The 19,031-nt window shown below is 49.6% G+C and overlaps 1 protein-coding gene across 1 annotated transcript in view; it reads left to right on the top strand.

The window, feature by feature from the left end:
- Positions 1 to 10,191, top strand: part of MYO1A (myosin IA) — a gene marked incomplete at both ends in the record, with an annotated part of 28,327 nt that extends 18,136 nt beyond the window's left edge. The window contains 6 exons of the mRNA XM_081247813.1: positions 5,657 to 5,739; positions 6,301 to 6,416; positions 8,840 to 8,945; positions 9,139 to 9,168; positions 9,662 to 9,715; positions 10,118 to 10,191. Of these exons, the coding sequence (XP_081103939.1) occupies positions 5,657 to 5,739; positions 6,301 to 6,416; positions 8,840 to 8,945; positions 9,139 to 9,168; positions 9,662 to 9,715; positions 10,118 to 10,191 (463 nt within the window). The remainder of the gene's footprint in view (positions 1 to 5,656; positions 5,740 to 6,300; positions 6,417 to 8,839; positions 8,946 to 9,138; positions 9,169 to 9,661; positions 9,716 to 10,117) is intronic.
- Between the last annotated feature and the right edge of the window lie 8,840 nt (positions 10,192 to 19,031).

A 19,031-nucleotide genomic window follows, 5' to 3' on the forward strand; every position in this document is an offset into this window, starting at 1 on the left:
CATGAGCTGGGGGTGAGGGATGGCTTGGGGCAGATGACCAAGCTGGCGGTCATTGTGACCGGGAAAATTTGTCCTGTCAGAAAGTGAAGCATACTGTGTCAGGTCAGGGCCACCCAAGTTCTCTGCGGCCTTGAGTCTTCTGACATAGGGGGCTGGTGGGGGGATGTACTTGCCTTAAGAAGGGGAGGGGAAGCCACCATGAAAATACAGGAGTAGGGGTGAGGGGATGAGGGCACTAGCTTTGTCTTTCTGTCTGTTCCCCCTCCAGGTTCTCAGTGAGGTTCAAGGAGAGCAGCTTGGCTGTCAAGGTCATCCAGGGCCCTGGGGGTGGTGGGAATGGCAAGCTGAGCTGCAAGAAGAAGGGGAGTCGTTGCCTGCAGGTGACTGTACCATGAGGAGGTGCAGCAGTTTCTTCCTCCTGGACCAGCACCAGCCCGACTCCCACCCACCCACCTTCGTGGGAGGCTCCCGTGCCTGAACCTTCTGATGGGAGGTGGGGCTCAGAGAGTGCAGAACCCTTGAAGAGGACCTTGCTTCTCCCAATCCTTTCCAATCCTCTCTCCAAACTTAGCTTCCTCCCGCCCTCAGCCTCTTTGCCCACTAATAAAACACGAGGCTTTGCAAACGTTTGGTCATGTGGGTGGGTCCCTGTTCCCCCATCCTTTCACTGGCTTGTACTTAGACCCTCTGCCCCCCTCCCTTTCCTCTCCTCGGGCTCCTTGGAGCCAGCTAATGCAGATAATAAGAATGAAAAAGAAGGGAAATTGTCTCCGGGCTCCTTGACCGGCTGAGCTCTGGCGGGGTTTGGAGAGACTGGGGTGGGGGTGGGGCAGTCGGGGATGGGGCTCAGGTCGCAGGTGGCCAATGAGCTGATTCATTAAGTGTGTCCCTGGAGGGAAGAAGTGAGGATCCCTGTCTTGGCAGAAACTGGGATTCTTTGGAGATTTAGCCCGGAAAGAGGCCCAAGGCTGGAGGGCTCATGCGAGCTGAGGTGAGCTGGGGAATGCAGGGTCCCCGGCTCCATAGCCCCCTCCACCCCAAGCTCAGCACTGGGCTTTGTCACACCTGCCCCCTGGCACCCCTTTCCTTTCCATACACCAGAGATGCCAGGCTGCTGCCAACAGTTATCTTACTAATCACTGCCCCACAGCTGAGGCCTGCAGCTGGTGGCACTTGACAGGGGGACACGCCCCCCACCCAGACTCTCCCATCTCTATGACTGACCTCTTCCCTCTCACCTTCATTTATTTTCCATGTGTCATCGTCATTATTTCTTTCTTGGTTTCCAACTGTCTCACACCATCTCGTTGTCCCCGTTGCTGTGGGCTCTGACTAATGTTAACACGTAAGAGTTTGTGTAATGCTTTAAATATCACCCTCCCCCACTTCCTTCATGGCTACTTCCTCATAGATTCTGTCTTGTCTAAGCCTCTCCCACTCTGCTCTCTACCTTTGGGGAACAAGCAGCTCCTGGGTTTGCAGTAAACTGTAGACTGCGCTCTGTGCGAGCATACAAATGGCTGCCTTTGGTTTCTGTCTGGACGCCTCTGCCTCCTTTCGGACCTCTACCTTCCCTGCCTCTTCCCTGTCCCTGCTGAGTTCACTGTGCCTTGAGGCTGGGGTCTCCCTCCACCTCAGCTTCCACTGGCAGGCAGCTCAATCCCCAGGTAATCATGCTGGCGGGAGACCTGATGAGCTCATCCTCTTGCCTGCAGATTAATCTAGCCCTCAGAGCACAAGCCAGGCCCGTGTTCTGGCACACCCTGCTCTGAGCTGAGATGGGGCCCAGGGAGGCAGCTCTTCCCAGTGGGTGAGGGGCTAGAGCTGTTGTGGGGAGCCATGTCCAGAGTTCGGGCTCTTGCCACCCTGCCGCCACCCCCAACAGTTCCCCCGTCCTTTACTTCTCAGAACCAGGCCCAGAGGGGGGTGGTGACCGGAGCCTGACCGCCCCCGCTCTCGCCTCATCTCCTGCTCCCAGGGCCCAAATTGTCGTCACTTTCGCAGTGAAGTGTCTGGTCATTTTCAGAAGCAATTTCAGGAGAATATGCAGCTGCTGCTCCCTAGCCTGCTTTTCCTTTCCCAGGGCTGAAGGCACTGTCAGCTTTCCGGGCTGGGAATGGTAGGAGGGCGGAGGGCTGGGGCCCCTGCTCTCTTTCCTGTCCTCCCCCCCACCCGTCAGTCATGTGGATAGATGCTAGGCTGAGGGAGGTGTGTGTGTGGGGTCCTCTCTTCTTTACTCTCCCATCTCTCTCCCCCTCCTCCTCTTTCCTGTCTCTGCTTCTCTTCTCTTCTGGAGCTCAGGAGTGTGTGTTTTTTGTCCCCTGAAGCCTATAGGAGCTCAGTTTCCCCACCTGTGTTATAGGGCTTGAACTGGCTCCATCATGATGGGAAAAGCTGAAGTTCTGCTGCCCACCCCTGCTCACAGTCCAGCTCTCTCAAAGTCTAGGCTGTTTGAGCCTCTGAGGGGCACAAGCCATCCTGGAGTCCCCTAACCCCCAAGAGGGGCCATTCGAGCATCTCACAGCACAAACCAGCTCTAGCTCAGCCCTCTTGGCTCAGCCCATTTCTTCCCCAGGCTCTGAGGGACTCTTCTCCTTGTGCCGTGGCTTGTCTCCCGGCTGTGTCCTGGCCACAGGATTCGGCATCCTTCCATTCCTCACTGGTATCTCCACCCAGTGTCACATATGGCCCAACCCCTCCCCCAGGAGCCCGCGGCACCCCTCCAGGATGTCGAAGGGGTCCACATGTTGCGCCCAAGCTGTGCATGTGGTGGACATAACGCAGGCCAGCTCGCGTGCACAGGCACGTGCCCCACCTTGACCCCTGGGAATGGCCGATTAAAGCATCTCAGCTCAGTGTTTTACTGGCTTCACCCCCAACCTGCACCAGCAATAAAGAGGGTGGGCTCCAGATGGATGATCTGCTAGGGATCCTGCTCCGCTAGGCCAGGGACAGTTAGTGTCTGAGGTGTGGCTCAAAGAGTAAGTGTTCAAAGGAAAAACACCTAGGTTCTCTGTAGCTGCAGTACCTGCTTTACATGCCGTTAGCATATGATTTGTGGGCAAAGTGAAGCCCAGCCTGCCCTAGCCCTCTGAAGCCTCCCTCCTTCATCACCTCTCTGACTTAGCATCAGCTCTTTCAAGTCTTTGCTAATCCCAGAGATCAAGAGGTGATCAATTCTCCCTGCCATTCCCTTGCTCCCCCCATCCTTGGCTCCTGCCATCCTCTGTGAGATGCCTCATCATCAAAGGACATTATTCATGACGGACCTTTGCTGAATCCTTGCTTCCCTAGTCCCAGGGCTGGGGGCAGGGATGGATGGGTTGGTGGGGGAGGGAGGCTGATATAGAGATGGGACCCAGGAGGCTTTTGTTCTTAGCCCTCAGTCTAACACATTCTTCCTACTGCACCCCCAATTTCCTCCAGCCTGCCCAGCTTGGACCTCCTTTTCCAGATTGGTGAGGGAGAAGAGGAGGCGGTGGGCGATGGCCTGGTCCAATTAGGAATAGCATCTGAGCTTCTCAAAGGCATGAACCAGTCATGCCATTAACATGTAAACAGCCTTCCACTTCTACCTTTTATTCCACTAAAGGCTCCCAGCCCTGAGTCCTGGGCCATGGTTGCCCCACAGAGCCCTGTAATTAGCTGGGTAATGGGAAGCCTTTAATGAGGCCCCATTGGCCTCTCACATAATTAAGGGGCCTTGAGACCTAGCTGCTGCCCTCACTCGGGGATAAACATGGGGCCCCGTGAAGCCGGAATGACTTCTCAGTATGGCCCAAACCCCAGGGTGGGTAGGTTGGGGAGAGAAACATTTCAGGACCCTAGCAGTGCTTGAGAGGCTCTGTGGAGGATCCACATTGTGGGCCGCAATGCAAGAAGCTGGACTCAGACTTGCTTTTTTGTTTTATAAATAAGTTTTTATTGAGCACCTATTATATGCCAAGCACTATAGAGCTAGGAATCCAACAGTAAAGCAACGGAAGTCCTTGCCCTTATAATGCTGACATTCTGGTGAGATGTGGGGTAGACAGACTATAAGTTAAATTGTAGTATGTTTAATGTAATGTATGAAAAGAAATGAAGGGATATGGAGAATGGAGTGGTAGTAATTTTAAATAGGGTGATTGGGGAAGGTGCTGGTGAGCGGAAGTCTTTGTAGTAAATATGCAACAGAGCTATGATTCTCTTCCCAATCCCAAGATGTAGAAGAGTACAAGGTCCCAAATTTCCAGGTCTTTTGGAGAGGTGGACCCCCACCTCCCTCTGGGAGACTTAACTGTTCCCTTACTGGTCAAAGTACAGACCAGTGCAGTAAAATGAAGGGGAGGTTTGGAGTGAGAAAAACCTGAATTTGAGGCTGTTCTCCAATAGCTATATGTCCTAGAGCATGTGACTGAATTTTTTGAGCCTCAGTTCTCTCATCTGAAAAATAGGAGTATTTCCTACTCACACGGTGGAGGTGATGAAAATCAGTTGGATTGCTCTCTGCCGAAGCGTCTTGCAAATGTTCAAATTCTGCACCCGTTATAAACGCTAAGAGTGATGATTGCTCTGGAGCCGGCTTTCACTTTCCCTCCCCTCATCTCCTACAGCAGTACGTTTCTCTCTCTGGGTCTTTTCTCTCTGGATCTGGGTCAGATCCTGACTCTGCCGCTCCCCTGGGATTCTCTTACCTTGGGTGTGAAGTGAGCAGAATAAGGCCCCTCGACTGTGGGGCGTGAACTAGAGGCTTGAAAGTTCAGAGGAGAAGATGCCTGAGCTGTCGGGAGACAGATTAGAGTGGAAAAAAATGCAACTGTGAGGAGAAAAAGAAACAGTTAAGAGATCAATGCTGGAGCGGGGGTGAGGATAGGGGAACAGCCCAGCTGTGGTGCTCCATCCCTCCTTTCAGAGATGACAGCGGGAAGGATAGAAGTCAGAACCCTGGAAGGATGCCACGTCAGGCTGATTCAGGGGTCAAGAGTGGGGTGGGAGGCCATGGGGAGAGGCTCTGGCACTGGGGAGGTGGAGGGGGGCAGACCCTGGAGTTGTCTGCATTCACTAGTGGGGAGAAGTACAAAGCCTACTGGTCTGAGGACCAACGTGATGGGTCAGCTCCAGCTGGGAGGACAGAGGGAGAACTGAGGACTGGAGGGTGTGCCAGACTCACCTCCCAATCGTCAGGGACCTGAGCCTGCTCATCCTGGTGGTGGAAGGGCCAGAGCAGCACCTGGCGGAAATTGTTTTGGCCAGGCAGTTGAGGCTGGAAGTTTAAAGGGCAAAGAGCTGGTGTGTGGACAAGGAGGAGAAAGAGCCCAGGGACTGCACCTGTTGAGGTGGCTCCGGCATGGAAATTTTGTGACAAACCGTACGCAACATCATCCCTTAGCATGCACAGCTCAGGGGCTATTGGACTGTGGGCTGCTGGATAACCCCCGCTCACTGCTGGGTTTGTGCTCTGTGTGTGTGTGTGTGTGTGGCTGCAGCCTATATCCCTCTTCCCCCCACCAGCCTCCCCCTCCCCTCCAGCCACCCTGGGATTGGTGATTCTCAGCCCCTCCCCCGGCTCCCCCAGACCCTCCCAGAGCCTTTATCTGGGAGCTGGGCCGGAGCTCCTGCCACATTCCCCAAGCCCCTCCACTCCCTGTTTCTCTCTTCACGGCAGCACCAGCAGCGTGTGTGGGGAGTGGACAGTGCTCCCGGCCAGCTCCCCGATCCTGCCAGACCATCTGCCCCAGGCTCAGAGCTGCTCCACAGGTAGGCACAAGCGGCAGAATGTTGGATGGACAGGAGCTGGCACCAAAGGACAGGGGCCGAGTCAGGAGGGAATAAAGGTGGCAGCCTTTGATCGGGGAGCAGGATGCTGGGAAGGTGAACAGAAGGAGTCAGTGGGGGTTGATGTAGTGTTTGGAGCCTGTGGGTACAGACTGATTCTTCCTATATTAGAAAGTTTTTGCCTAAGTCTTGGGGTACCTAGGGCTGGAAAATAGCATCCAGGATCCCTCCTCAAGCTGACTAAGGAAATAGACCCATGCACGTCCTATAAATCTATTATCTTCCCTGGGAGGCTAGAGTCCCCCACATTATTGCGCCATTGCTCATTGTCAGGTGCATATCCTGGGGAAATACGTGATGGGGAAGCAGGGACACTGAGCGCCTCCCAGCTCGAGACTCTCCCAGACTAAGGCTTGGGCGGGAGGGTTGGGGGCTGGGGAAGCAGAGTCAAGCCAGGCTGCTAGTCATGAATGTCTCCCGTGTTTGCACCTGTGTTGTGTCCTCCTCCTCCTTGCCTTCCCTCTGTCCTGTCTGCACTCCTAGGCATCATGAGTGCCCTGCTGTTTGCAGTTATCCTGACCCTCAGCTTGGCTCGGAGCTTTGGGGCGGTCTGTGAGGAGTCACAGGAACAGGTGGTGCCTGGTGGGAGCCTTGGCAAGGTAAGGCACCCCCTCTGGCTCACCCAGCCTGGCAGAGTACTGGGCAGCATCATAAGGCTGCACTCTGCCTGTCCCACCGTGGTAGGGAGGAAGGTGGGACGGGCGGGTTGGGAGTTACCCATCAGAGGGTTGGACAGCCCAGCCTCTCCAGTGGCCTCATGTTCTCCCAGTATGTCCGTCAGTGTCTCTGTCCCTCTGCATGCCTTTGACACCTTGTACATGAAATGTGTGGCACTAATATGTTGTTTGGTTGGTTGATTGTCCGGTGACCTGGTGATTGGATGGTACTGTGAGGGGTAGGGTAGTGTGGTCTCAGGTTCCCTATGGTCCAGCTCAGGTTCTGTCCCTTTGCAGGGGGGCAGATCCTCCCCACTTCCTGGATGGTATGAAACACAGTCAAAACTTCTCTCCCCAATAGTCATTTGTGTGCTCTTTTACCTATCAGCTATATATATTATTTTTTTTCAAAATTCAAAGAAATTCCCGTATCCCCTGCTCATCCACCTCCAATAACCTCAGGTGCTCCTAACATTCCAACCCTTTCTTCCCTCCTCTCCCATGTCCCCCTCTAGCCTCTGCTTAGTCAGGATAGGAAAAAACCCCACAAAACAGGTTGGGCCCCAATTTCCAAAGTTCATCTAAGAAAAAGAGTAGGAGTTATCAGGGTAGTGGTACTGGGGGAGAGCAGGGAGGAAGTCTTCTCAAGGCTTTGAAAAGACAGCAGTTACATTGGTACGAATACTTTTAAGATGATTACAGGTGGAACTTACTTCATATTCAGTGTGTGAAGTCTAACTGCCTCTCCAGCTCAGATCTGTTTAGCATCTCATTACAGGAGGTGCGCAGAGTATTTGAACAATTTGGGGAAGTGGCTGTGTGGGAAGTTGTGGGCTGGGCAAAGACAGAGATTACCAGCCTTCATCCAGCTGGTGAGGTGTCCCAAGGTATGATAGGTTGGCATCCTTGCAGTAGTTGCACCAGCTCCAAAAGACCAGAACCAGTTCAAAAAACACACAGCGAGTGCCAGATATGGGCTGGACACTGTGTTTGGAGCCCAAAGTTCCAGCTGGAGACAGTCAGAATATCTGGATCTGTTCCTCTGAGACAAACTTGCTTTGAGACCTTGCCCCTCTTGGTCAATAAAATAGAGATTGCCATCCTGCCCCTTCTCCCTGCAGGTCCAAGAGGATGAGGGAAATTGGGACGGAACAGGAGTAGGATGTATGTGTGCCTGGGCAGCCAGGTTGGCATGTGTGTGGGGGCATCCTGGGTAAATGCCCATCTGCGTGTGCTCAGCCGCCCAAGGACCCCTAGGCTCTGGAGAGAGAGGCACCGCTGAGATTCAAGGTGAAAATCTCCAAACATGATCAATTGGCATTATCTCTTGGCAGCTGCAATAAACTGGGTGTATGATGTGTGCCCACCAACCATCCTGCTGTGCCCAAGTTGCTAAAAAGGAAACCACCAAGATGAGAAAGAACCCCTGTTTGGCAGCAGGTCTAGAATGGGGTTCATCTGTGGAGGGGAAGAAGAGGCTTCATTCTGAGCATGCTGCCTTCGTGAAATTCTAAATCCAGGGGAGAGAGGAGAGAGGGAGAGAAAACCAGAGGCAGAGAGCTGATGGAGAAGAAAAGAGAGGGCGAGGTGGTGGGAAACGCAGGGAGAGGAACATCCACGGACACAGTGCAGAGGGGGGGCAATTTCAGGATTGCTGGTGGCCCGGACTGCCTACCCCCACCTGTCCCCAGGACCGAGTCCTGTCTGTGACTCAATCATGGAGCACAGACCAGAGGACACTAGCTCTGTCTGATGAGCCTTTCTTGGGAGTGCGGGAATTCCTGGCTCATTCACTTAGTGGGGCAGCCACATTGTTGGTCAAACCGGTTCTGGGTATGCCAGGGAGAAAAGAACCAATGACCCTTCTCACTGAGAGGTGGCAGGAGCTGCGAGGGGGCCCCAAGGGTCAGTCCCCTTTGAGCTTGGGATATAGCATGACCAACTCCCAGCTTTCCTGGGACTGTCCCAGCTTGAACACTGAAAGCCCCACATACCTGGGCAAACTGGGACAGTTGGTCGGCCTACAGGGATGCCCAATGTGTTCCCTTTACACGTGCTTCCCAAACCCTGCTGTGCCTATGAATCACCTGGGGGCCTGGTTAAGATGCAGATTCTGTCTCAGTAGGTCTGGAGTAGGACCAAGATTATGTATTTTTAACAAGCTCCCAGCGGCGATGCTGCTGGTCCATGGACCACACTTTGAGAGCTTACTTCTCTTCTAGTGTAAACCAGAGGAAATCCTGAAAGAAATAGGATGTTAAGTTCAGCTGTGATGAGCTCAAGAAGAGGCCATTTCTTGTGGGGAAAGAGTGAGTGGATTGGGTGTGAGCCTCCTCCTCAGCCCTCTTTGTTTCTCTCCCCAGAAGGACTCGAATCTCTACCAGCTGCCCCCGTCGTTGCTCCGGAGACTCTATGACAGCCGCTCAGTCTCCCTGGATGGATTGCTCAAAATGCTGAGCAAGGCTAGCGTGGGTAGGAAGCAGGCCCGGGCAGAGGGGCGTGTGGGGCAGGATTCTGAAGATTAAATAGACCTGGGAGACCCCCTTCGAGTGGGAAGGAGACTGGAGATGGCTTAGTGAATTATTGAGGGCTGTGATCTGAACCCCCTCTAATCATCACTTTGCAGATTCCTTTCCCCAGTTACATGCCTGTTCTTGCTTCACAGGTCCTAAGGAGTCGTCACTTCCCCAGAAACGTGAGTAGCCTCTTCTCCCTCCCGATCTCTGCTGACCACTTGCCTAGAGCTCCATGGGCACAGGGCCCAGTGACTATTTCGGCTGGCCCCGGCTCAGCTGGCGCAAACAACATGCCAGCTGCAACTGCTCAGCCAGCCTTTCCTGAATGGGAGAGGCCACTGAGAGCCAGAGGAAGCAGGTGTGCGGGGCATGGTGGAGTCTCCCTCCACTGGTAGGTTAGTGGAAACCAAGAGGGTCTCCTGGTGGCTGTGAAGATCCTAAGCCAGGCACCTGCTGGGTGGGAGAATTTTAGAGAGTTCTCGAAATGCGGGGGAGGGAGAGGTAGACAGAGAGGGTGGGCCTAGGGGACAGCCTGCTAACTGCGGGGAGTAAGCTGTGGTGAGACACCGAAACAGAGACCAGAAGCCCAACCTCAGAAGTCTTGACACATGTCTGGGGAAAAGTATCAGCCCCTCACTATCACTGCTGAAAATGTTGGCCCTGTTTCTGCAGGTGACATGCATGACTTCTTTGTGGGTCTCATGGGCAAGAGGAACATCCAGCCAGGTAGGAACATATGGAGGTCGGTGGAAGGGCTAGGGTGCTGGCAAAGATGTAGCAGAAGTCAACTGCTTCATATTTGTCACCAGAGGGAAAGACAGGACTTTTCTTAGCTACAGTGAGGGTTCCTCCGCCCCTTCTACCCGATCGGCTTGGGTCCACAGTCCAGCCCTCTCCGGGAGCACAGGACGGAGACCTTTATAAGATAGTCCTGCTGCAGCTGGGAGGGGGTCAGGCAAGCTCTGCTTCTCCCCCGCCCCCCGCCCCCATCTCCCAAACAGAGCATCCCTCTACTTCCCAACTCTGTCTTCCAATGCTGTCCTTCATAGCCAGCCCTTTGCTATTGGGTCAGGGTGAAGGTCATATGCAGAAAATTCCCTCCTAACTACACTGTTTACTTCACCCCAGACACTCCTGTTGATATGAACCAAGAGAACGTCCCCAGCTTTGGAACCTTCAAGTATCCCTCCAATGTGGAATGAGGTAAGGACTTAGGGAGAGGAGAGGGGACTGTGTGTGTGTATGTGTGTGGGGGGGTAGGTTGCCAGAGGAGCACTGGAGCATTTCCTCTGATGCTATGTGTATTAATGCTCATAATTAATGGCCTAAATACAGTGCCTGACACTTAGAAGTATGTGCTTGCCTGTGATCACACACACACACACACACACACACAGTTTCTCATCTCTTTCCAGTCTCATGGACCCCCGCTTATGACTGAGTGGTAGGAAATGGCAAGGGAGGGGTTTCCCCTGGGGTTTCTTTTTTTTTAATTATTCTTTTTTTTTTTTTGCGGTACGCGGGCCTCTCACTGTAGTGGTCTCTCCCGTTGTGGAGCACAGGCTCTGGACGCACGGGCTCAGCGGCCATGGCTCACGGGCCCAGCCGCTCCACGGCATGTGGGATCTTCCCGGACCGGGGCACGAACCCGTGTCCCCTGCATCAGCAGGCGGGCTCTCAACCACTGCGCCACCAGGGAAGCCCTCCCCTGGGGTTTCTTTGATGAGCAGCTTCTCTTGTTTGGACTCCATTCTTGCGATTTGTGCAAAAGGTGGAGAGATCATCATCTGATAATTACAGGTACCACATCTATTCACAGGTGAAGCATTTTGCTTCCCAGGCAGGCTGAAACCATTCAGATCATTCAGAATCTCGGGTTACTGGGTCCGCTATATAGTTATTTGCAAGGGTGATTTAGGAAGAAATGCAACAAACTCTGAAATCTAATGAGGAGTAGCTGGAAACTATATCTTAATTGCTCTGTGCAGTGTAATGAATATGAGCACGGCCTGAGTTTGAATCCTGGATCTGCCACTCACTAGCTGTGTCCCTTGGCCAGGTTACAAAACCCTTCTGTGCCTCAATTTCCTCATCTGAACAACAGGGGTCACAGTATTATCTTGCAGGGCTGTGGTTTTGAGTCTAGGTAAAGTGTTCAGAACAGTGCCTGGCACACAGTGCTGTGTGTTGGCTTTATTGTGATTGTTGCAGTCTGGGATGTGTGGGGAAGGTCCCAGTGTTGCCCCTGGCGGGCTCTGGTCTGTCTGCGTGGAGCTGTCTGGGCTGGACCCTGGGCCCGAGTGGGCTGACAGCTCTTCCACTTGGTATGCAAGTGTGAGTCCCCCGGGGAAGTGTCTTGTCAAAACACGGAACCGTCCGCCTCGACACCATCTTCCCACACACAGCAATAGCAGCTCACTGATGGCTTTCTTTGCACTGGCTTCCACTGAAGGTGTCAGAGGAGGAAAGGAGAGGGATCAGGAAGGCTCAGTCTTCACAGAGACTCCTGCCCCTCTCTCTGTGGCCCTGTTACCCACACTCATTGGTCTCAAGGGAGCCCCAAGGACCAGGAGCAGGCTCTCAATGAAACTGCCTGTGTGTGACTCCTCGGGCCCAGAGACTGGGTCTGGCCCCCCATTCAGTGTTGGGCGAGAGGGTACAAAAAGCCGTAATAACCATAACTCACTGATTACATGGTGCTTACTGTATCATTTTGCTCTCATTTGATTGTTATTTCAGTCCCGCTGAGGGTCAGATAATTATACGGGCAGCTATATCTGGATGACATACACTCCTCAACGTTATGCATCGGCCATAAAGATAATTACAGTGCAATTTTGCCATAGTATTTTATACAAATGGCAGAAACAAGTGCATTGTGGAAATCTACTTTTAATGCTTTCTGATGAACCTAGGCTCTTTCAGAGGTACCAGGCCCATAATTGCAGCCCTCATAATCTCACCACTGATGGTGCATTCTCAACCTGTTAGGTGCCGGAAAGAATAGACACTAGGTCCCTGGGGGCTGACATTTAAAGGAGGTTAGATGAGATGGATCAACATAGATCATTGTGCCATCTTATCTCATTCATGTGAAACTGCTGAAAAAGGAAGTGATCCCTGGGCCTGTCCTTCCTCTGGGAGGTTTCTGGAAAGAGGAGGAGGGACTGGGTGAGGGCAGGGGAGCATTAGTGCCAGGGTGCATTGGACAGGGCGGTGGGTATGCCTGGCTCATAGGGATGCCAGGACGCTATGAACTTTGCCAGTACTTCTTTCTGCATGGGCCCCTCAGACCATAGCGTGATAAACATGGAAGCTGGGAAGACGCATGCACCTGTGGCTAGGAGAGTTCAGTCCTCTAGTTCAAAGGCTACAGGGATAGCTGAGGGTTAAGACTTCCATTCTCTCTACTTCTCCCTTACAGATGCTCCTCCCTTTCTCCCCCGCCTCCCCAGTGGGTGGTTGGTGGGAGTTTTACAGGACAGAGATGTGATTTCTTCTTTTTTTGGTCCTCAGCACTCCACTTCTGGACTCCTGGGCTGCATCATGAAGACACCTGTCACCCTCTCCCAATCCCCAGGTGCACGCACTCCTATTTCCCTTCCTCTCCCACATCCTTGTAACACTCCTGTGCTTTGACCCCTTCTCCAACCCTCTACCCCACCCGCTGTAGAAACTGCCTAGTGAGTCTCCCCAGTCCCTGCAGCCACTGACTATAGATTGCCCTGGAGTTTCTGTAGCATCCTAAAAATATGATGTCTCTCTCCACGCCTCAACAATAAAGGATTTTTACATATTATGACCTAGAGTGATGTATTTGGTTGGTGGGTTGGTGGGTGGGTTTTCCTTTCTTGACTCTTGCAGCTACATCACACACACATACACACACACATATATATATGATACACACACATATATCATATACAAATGGAAGTATCTTTATTTTGTACACATATCGGTTTCCCCAACAGTGTCTTACTCCTTGCTTCATACAATTAGTATCAGGAGATTTATTTAGTGATTAAAAGAAGAAATGAATTTGGAAGATGGTTTCTAGCACTCAAAGACTTTCGCAGACCAGATTTAGATAAAGAAATACAGATATTCTGAATGGCTTGTCTGTATTTCCAGGATGGGCCTGGGAGACATCAGTCCCTGAATCCTACTCAAAGAAGAGAAGTGGGGATCAAGGCTGTGCGAAGATCCAGCCCAGAGGAGGGTGCATCCAAGCACTGTACTATTTTTCTGTCCCCGAATATTGAACTTGGGTCCTGCAACAGGTCGTGTGGATAAGATGGTGATCCATAAACAGAGTTTACATTGTAGCAGGGCTTTAGACAAGCAAACAGCACTTGATCTTGCTAGGTGGGGCATAGACAGGGAAGTTACTATAGGGGCTGAGAAAGAGGAGAGCAGATCTTTTTAGTGTTAACTGGCCACCTTAGTGGCCAGTTGTAAAGGGAAAACATTTATTTCCTACTCTTCTGTAGTGCAACTCTTACCAGCCCCTGTAATGCTGGTCTAGTAGTCTGCAGTGTACATAAGGCACTTAAATGAGGTGTGTGGGGGTGTCTTTTATTAATCTGATGTGCTAACTATCACAGCCCACTGATCCCAAGGGGAGTTCTGTACCCTAATGGAACAGCCTGGGAAGTCCTCAGGCTCCGTCTTACCCCGGTGCAGGGGACTTGGCCATGCCCCTGAACCACCCTGATACAAAGTCGACACTCAGTTCTCCCAAGGCTGTGTAAAGACAGGGCCATGGAGCCAGAGACCACTTACTGCAGGTCCTTCACCCCAGTGAAAGTGCTCTCTTCCCAGAACCTGACTGGGGCAACTTTGGACCCACAGCTCTATGGTGCGGGCACTCACCTCAGTATCTCTGGTGTCAGGTTTATTGCTAGAGGTCAAAGAATACCCTCACCCCAAATCCTCAAGCCTTTCTCCAACGCGTTATCTTGTTGGCTTTTCAAAATGATCTACCTAGACGGTTTAAAAGTGGGGTAATTTTGCAGAGTCTAGGGAATTTATTTGGGTCATGAAAGCTTCACCAGGTGGTTCTGTTCTTGCCAAGTAGGAGCAGAAGTGTAGAAAGGTTGCTCTCTGGTGGGACTAATGAAAATTGCAGTACTGGGCATTCCAGGCAAAATGAAGACAAACTAAATCGGATATCTGTTTTTGTGCTTGGAGAATGTGTGAAGGAATCCTGGCCTTCCCTCCTCTTCCTGTTGTAAAGAGGTTGATGCCTAAGGGGACCTGGTCAAAAAGACCTTGGGCTGAATTCCTGGCCCTTCTCCATTTAGCTTTGCATATGTGTGTTATTGTTATTACATGATGATTTATTTTAAAGACTTCGGTATTAAAGGTTCTAGACCCAATTCAGTGTGTGTGGAGGGGGAGATTTCCCACACCAACAAGCAGTGCTCCGACATTATCTACCTGGAGATAGTATCAGATTCCACAGGTTGAGGGCTCAGTCCTACAAGACGTCCCCCACCCCCACCCCCCCTTCAGATGCCAATCTTAAACCCAGGTTGTTAACTCTCTACAGACTGGAGGTTCCCACAACCCTCTCCTTGAGTTCCATTAATTTGCTAGTGTGGTTCACAGAACTCAGAAAACCTGTTTACTCACTAGATCATCAGTTTATTATAAAAGGATATAACTTAGGAACACCAGATGGAAGAGATGCATAAGGCAAGGCATGGGGAAAGGGGTGTGGAGCTTCCATGCTCTCTCTGAGCATGCCACCCTCCTCTCCCTGAACCTCTACATTTTCACCAACCTGGAAGCTCTCCAAACCCAGTTCTTTTAGGATTTTATGGAAGCTTTATTACATAGGTATGATTGAGTAAACCATTGACCAACGATAATTGATTCAACCTCCAGGCCCTCTTCCCTCCCTGGAGGTCAGGGGCTTAGGACTGAAAGTTCCAACCTTTTAATCATAAAGTTGGTTCTCCTGGCGACCAGTCCCCATCTTTAGGTGCAGTCTCAAAGTCACTCGGTAGCATAACAAAAGACATCTTTATGGCTCTCATCACTTAGGAAATTCCAAGAGTTTTAGAAGTTCTGTGCTAGAAATGGGGGTAATGACCATATATATATATATTTTTTATTATAAACCACAATATCACAAGTATAAACAGTATAAACTTTAATCTATACCTTTAGGGGGTTTGTTAACAACTCAACGGGAAACGTAGGCATGGTCCCTGAAAACCCTTTTGAGTTCTCTGTCTCTCTCATTGTTTCCAAGGGCCATGAGTAAGTTCCTCTCAGCTCTGAGCTCCACTCTCTGTGTCAAGCTCCTGATCTAATTGACTTTCCAATCTGGGGCAGGTCAGCTTGAGCTACCAGATGATTCCATCCAGAACCCAATCCCCTAGCCCTTGGTTCAGACCACAGTTCCCCCACTTGAGCAGAAAACCCCAGCTGTTGGTTTGTACCCAGATTCCACACAGGGAACTGCTGGTGGTTTGGTCTGCAGTTTCATATTTGTTTGGAATCCTTCCCCAGATTCCATGTTGGGAACTGCTGGTGGCAGCTGCAGCTCCTCATTTGTTTGGAATCAGTCTGCACAATCCCCATTGTTTGGGGTCTGCTGGTTCAATCTTTTTCCAGTCCCCAGTTCCATGGGAATTGTTGGTGGTGCACACAGGGACTTTTCTTGGCCAAGCTGCAGTAACATCTCTTGGTTACTGCTGGTGTGTTAAGATGCACATGTTTGTTTGTCTCGCTTAGTGTAGATAAAGGCTATTGTTAATGGGAATCTTGGAAGCCATAAAGTTACAAAAATTGATGAGCACTTAAAAGCTGTTAGAAAAAAATAAAACAAAACAACAAAAAAAACCTGTTAGAGTGCTCACCTAACCGAAAGACTCCCATGTTAGGATAATTTGGTCATAGAATGGGTTAGATTGATGCCAACCTCAATAAAACTTCCATGCAATGAGGTACACTTGTAAAACACCACACAATCTCCAACCCAGTGGCACATCCCTCTTAGGTATTAGTTTGGCTCCAAGAGACCCAAAATCTTAACTAAAAATATAACAGGATCCTTAAGCTCCAAAGAGTCAAGCATGCCACCTTCTGGCATACCTGCCTATTTTATGTCTAAGAACTATGGTTCCAGAAGCTATAAATATCTACAAAAATGGCAAAATCTTACTAAAAACACAAAAGGTATCTAGAACAACACCTTGGCCTCCCCTATTACATCCTCCTAGGTGTCCATCATCAAAATGCTGCCCCAGGGATTGATGTTCAGTTGTAATCAATGGAAACACTAGAAAAGAGATTGTTCTTAAAGGCCTTATGCAAATTCTTCAACATCAGCTGCAAAAGTACTTCATTTTCAAGAAGATTCATGGAAAGGACTTTGGTAAGTACAGGTTTATGATAACTTTAAGAGCATATAACTGAACAAGGTAAGAATTTCCAGAGCTAATGGAAAAACTGGTTTCAAGCAGAACAAGTATTACTTACATGGGACTGAATAACTGAGGAGGAGAATTAAAAATTTTATGACTTTTTTGTTTGCAACATTGCTGGTCCCTTAATGTTTTGTTTTTCTAAATTTAAGAAGACCTTTTTTTTTCTTGGGCTATCTATGATTTACAGCAATTTGGTAACATATACCTTTGTAAACAAAGATGAAACATGTACTTTTTCTCCCTACCTGATCCTGTCAGAATTCAGAAACTCTTGAGTATTCTTCTCATGGCAATATGATTAGTTATTTGCATAAGTCCAATAAAAATCTGCTCTCCTTGTAACAGGACGCAATTGGAAACACTGGCTACATTATCAAGGCTTTGACTGAAATGTCATATTTAAGAGAGATGTGCATAGACTCAGATATGACTAGGTAGCTTTAAGGAACTAAGGTTGACTTTAAAAAGCCAGTAAAGCCCCTTGGAAAAATTGGCTTGGTACTCTACTTACAAGGTTCCTGGCAGCCTTACCACGTAAGTAAGGAAGGTCATTTCCTGGCAGGTCCAGGAACCCCAGGATATTTTCAGGACCTTGAGAAGAGGAGAATTCACCCAAACTATAGGTTTTTCAGGTAAAATCTGATGGCAATCCTTGGCTTGGCTTCCTGGCTTCAGAGGCTTTTAAGAGTTCAATCTGAAACTCCTAGTAAAGCAGTCTTAAAAAAGAGCTTATATGGTCAATCACTACTCTTGTTGCACTTATGTAACTAATCAGGCCAAGTTAAATTAAAACAAATTGTTGTGTTATCTTTGGGGGAAAATGGGGTGATTGTAGACAGAAAAATTATGTTTGCACCTTTGTAAATATTAGATTCTAATTCTGTTAATTATCTTTGAGGTTTTGTAATATACTTGAAAACTAAACTAGATCCTGAATTCTTCTAGTTTCCTCAAATATCTGGCTACAACTCTCCAAACTAATGTTTCCAATTTTCTCCCACCCTTCTAATTTGGAATCACTAATAACCTAATAATCACTAATAGAATGCTCTTGAAACTCCTTGGAAGGGACTATACCAGGTCTTACCCGGATGGCAGCCAAACTTCAGGAACTTGAACGTTGGGTCCACAGCTCCTAATTAAAAAGGACTCCTTCTGATTTTAGGAACTGCACACCAGCTGGAGACCTCAAAATCAAATTGACAAAGAAGAGGGGTAGCTGACATTGATGTAAACTTCTTCCACCCAAGACATCAGATCAAGACTTCCTACTTTAACTAAACTTGAAACCCTTACTTCTTTTCTTTCTTTCCTTTACTCTGCCATTGGTCTGGAAAGATAACACCATCATCCATATGTCCCAGGCCATTGCTAAGGGGGGTAACATTTCAGACTGCTGGTTTTGTCATAAAAACTCTGATCTGTCCATTAATAGTGCCACCTTAGCAGAACTGGTTTGTGCCCTGACAGAATTTATCTTTGTCTGTGGTGGTTGTCATTCTCCTTGGGCCTAGGAATGCCTGGATGGCTAGTGCATAACTGGGCAATGCCTTTTAGGTTATCTAACTGTGTCCCTGACTGTTCACAGACAAACTGAGACACCTCATTGGGTCAACTTCCCTGAATTTACATCATCAAATTAGAAAGGACCTACCAGGAGGCTTTCATGATTCGGGATTTGCTTCCTTTGGCAGGTCCCTCTACTCCTGGTTAGGAGTGAGTACAGATGAGGTTGTGATCAGAAATCTCTCCTTAACTCTTAAAGATTTTCCTGAATGTGCTGCTAAACTAATACCTGCCCAACAAAAATCCTTAGACTCTCCAGCCAAAGTTGTTCTTGATTTTCTTTTAGCTGAACAAGGAGGTATCTGTGCTATGGCCACCACCACCCACTGTACCTAAATTAACACTTCTGGGGAAGTTGAAACTCAGCTGCATAAGATTATTGAACAAGCCACTTGGCTTAAAAAGGTGACTCCTCTAATGGGGTCTTCTTTCTTTGACTTGTTTGATTTTGATTGCTTTGGGTCTTGGGGACCATGGCTCTGAAGTGCACTCTAGACATTGGGAATTGTCCTGCTTATAATCGTTATAGTAGTCTCCTTGTGCCCTGTATTCTCTCTTTCTCTCTCTCTCTCTCTTTTTAAATAAAATAAATTTATTTATTTATGGCTGTGTTGGGTGTTCGTTGCTGCACGCAGGTTTTCTCTAGTTGCGGTGAGCGGGGGCTGCTCTTCCTTGCTGTGCGTGGGTTTTTCATTGCAGTGACTTCTCTTGCTGCAGAGCACGGGCTCTAGGCACGTAGGCTTCAGTAGTTGTGGCATGCGAGCTCAGTAGTTGTGGCTCACGGGCTCTAGAGCACACGCTCAGTAGTTGTGGCTCCCAGGCTTAGTTGCTCTGCAGCATGTGGGATCTTCCCAGACCAGGATTCGAACCCGTATCCCCTGCATTGGCAGGCGGATTCTTAACCACTGCGCCACCAGGGAAGCCTCCTGTATTCTCTTAAAAGCTTTAAATGCATGTCGTCAGTTGCTAACCACCAAGCAAATGATCTCCCTAAGACTGGAACACCAAAAAGGGAATAAAAAATATGACCAACTAAA

The sequence above is a fragment of the Mesoplodon bidens genome (assembly GCF_964165515.1).
Source record: "Mesoplodon bidens genome assembly, chromosome: 11".
Lineage (NCBI taxonomy): Eukaryota > Metazoa > Chordata > Mammalia > Artiodactyla > Ziphiidae > Mesoplodon > Mesoplodon bidens.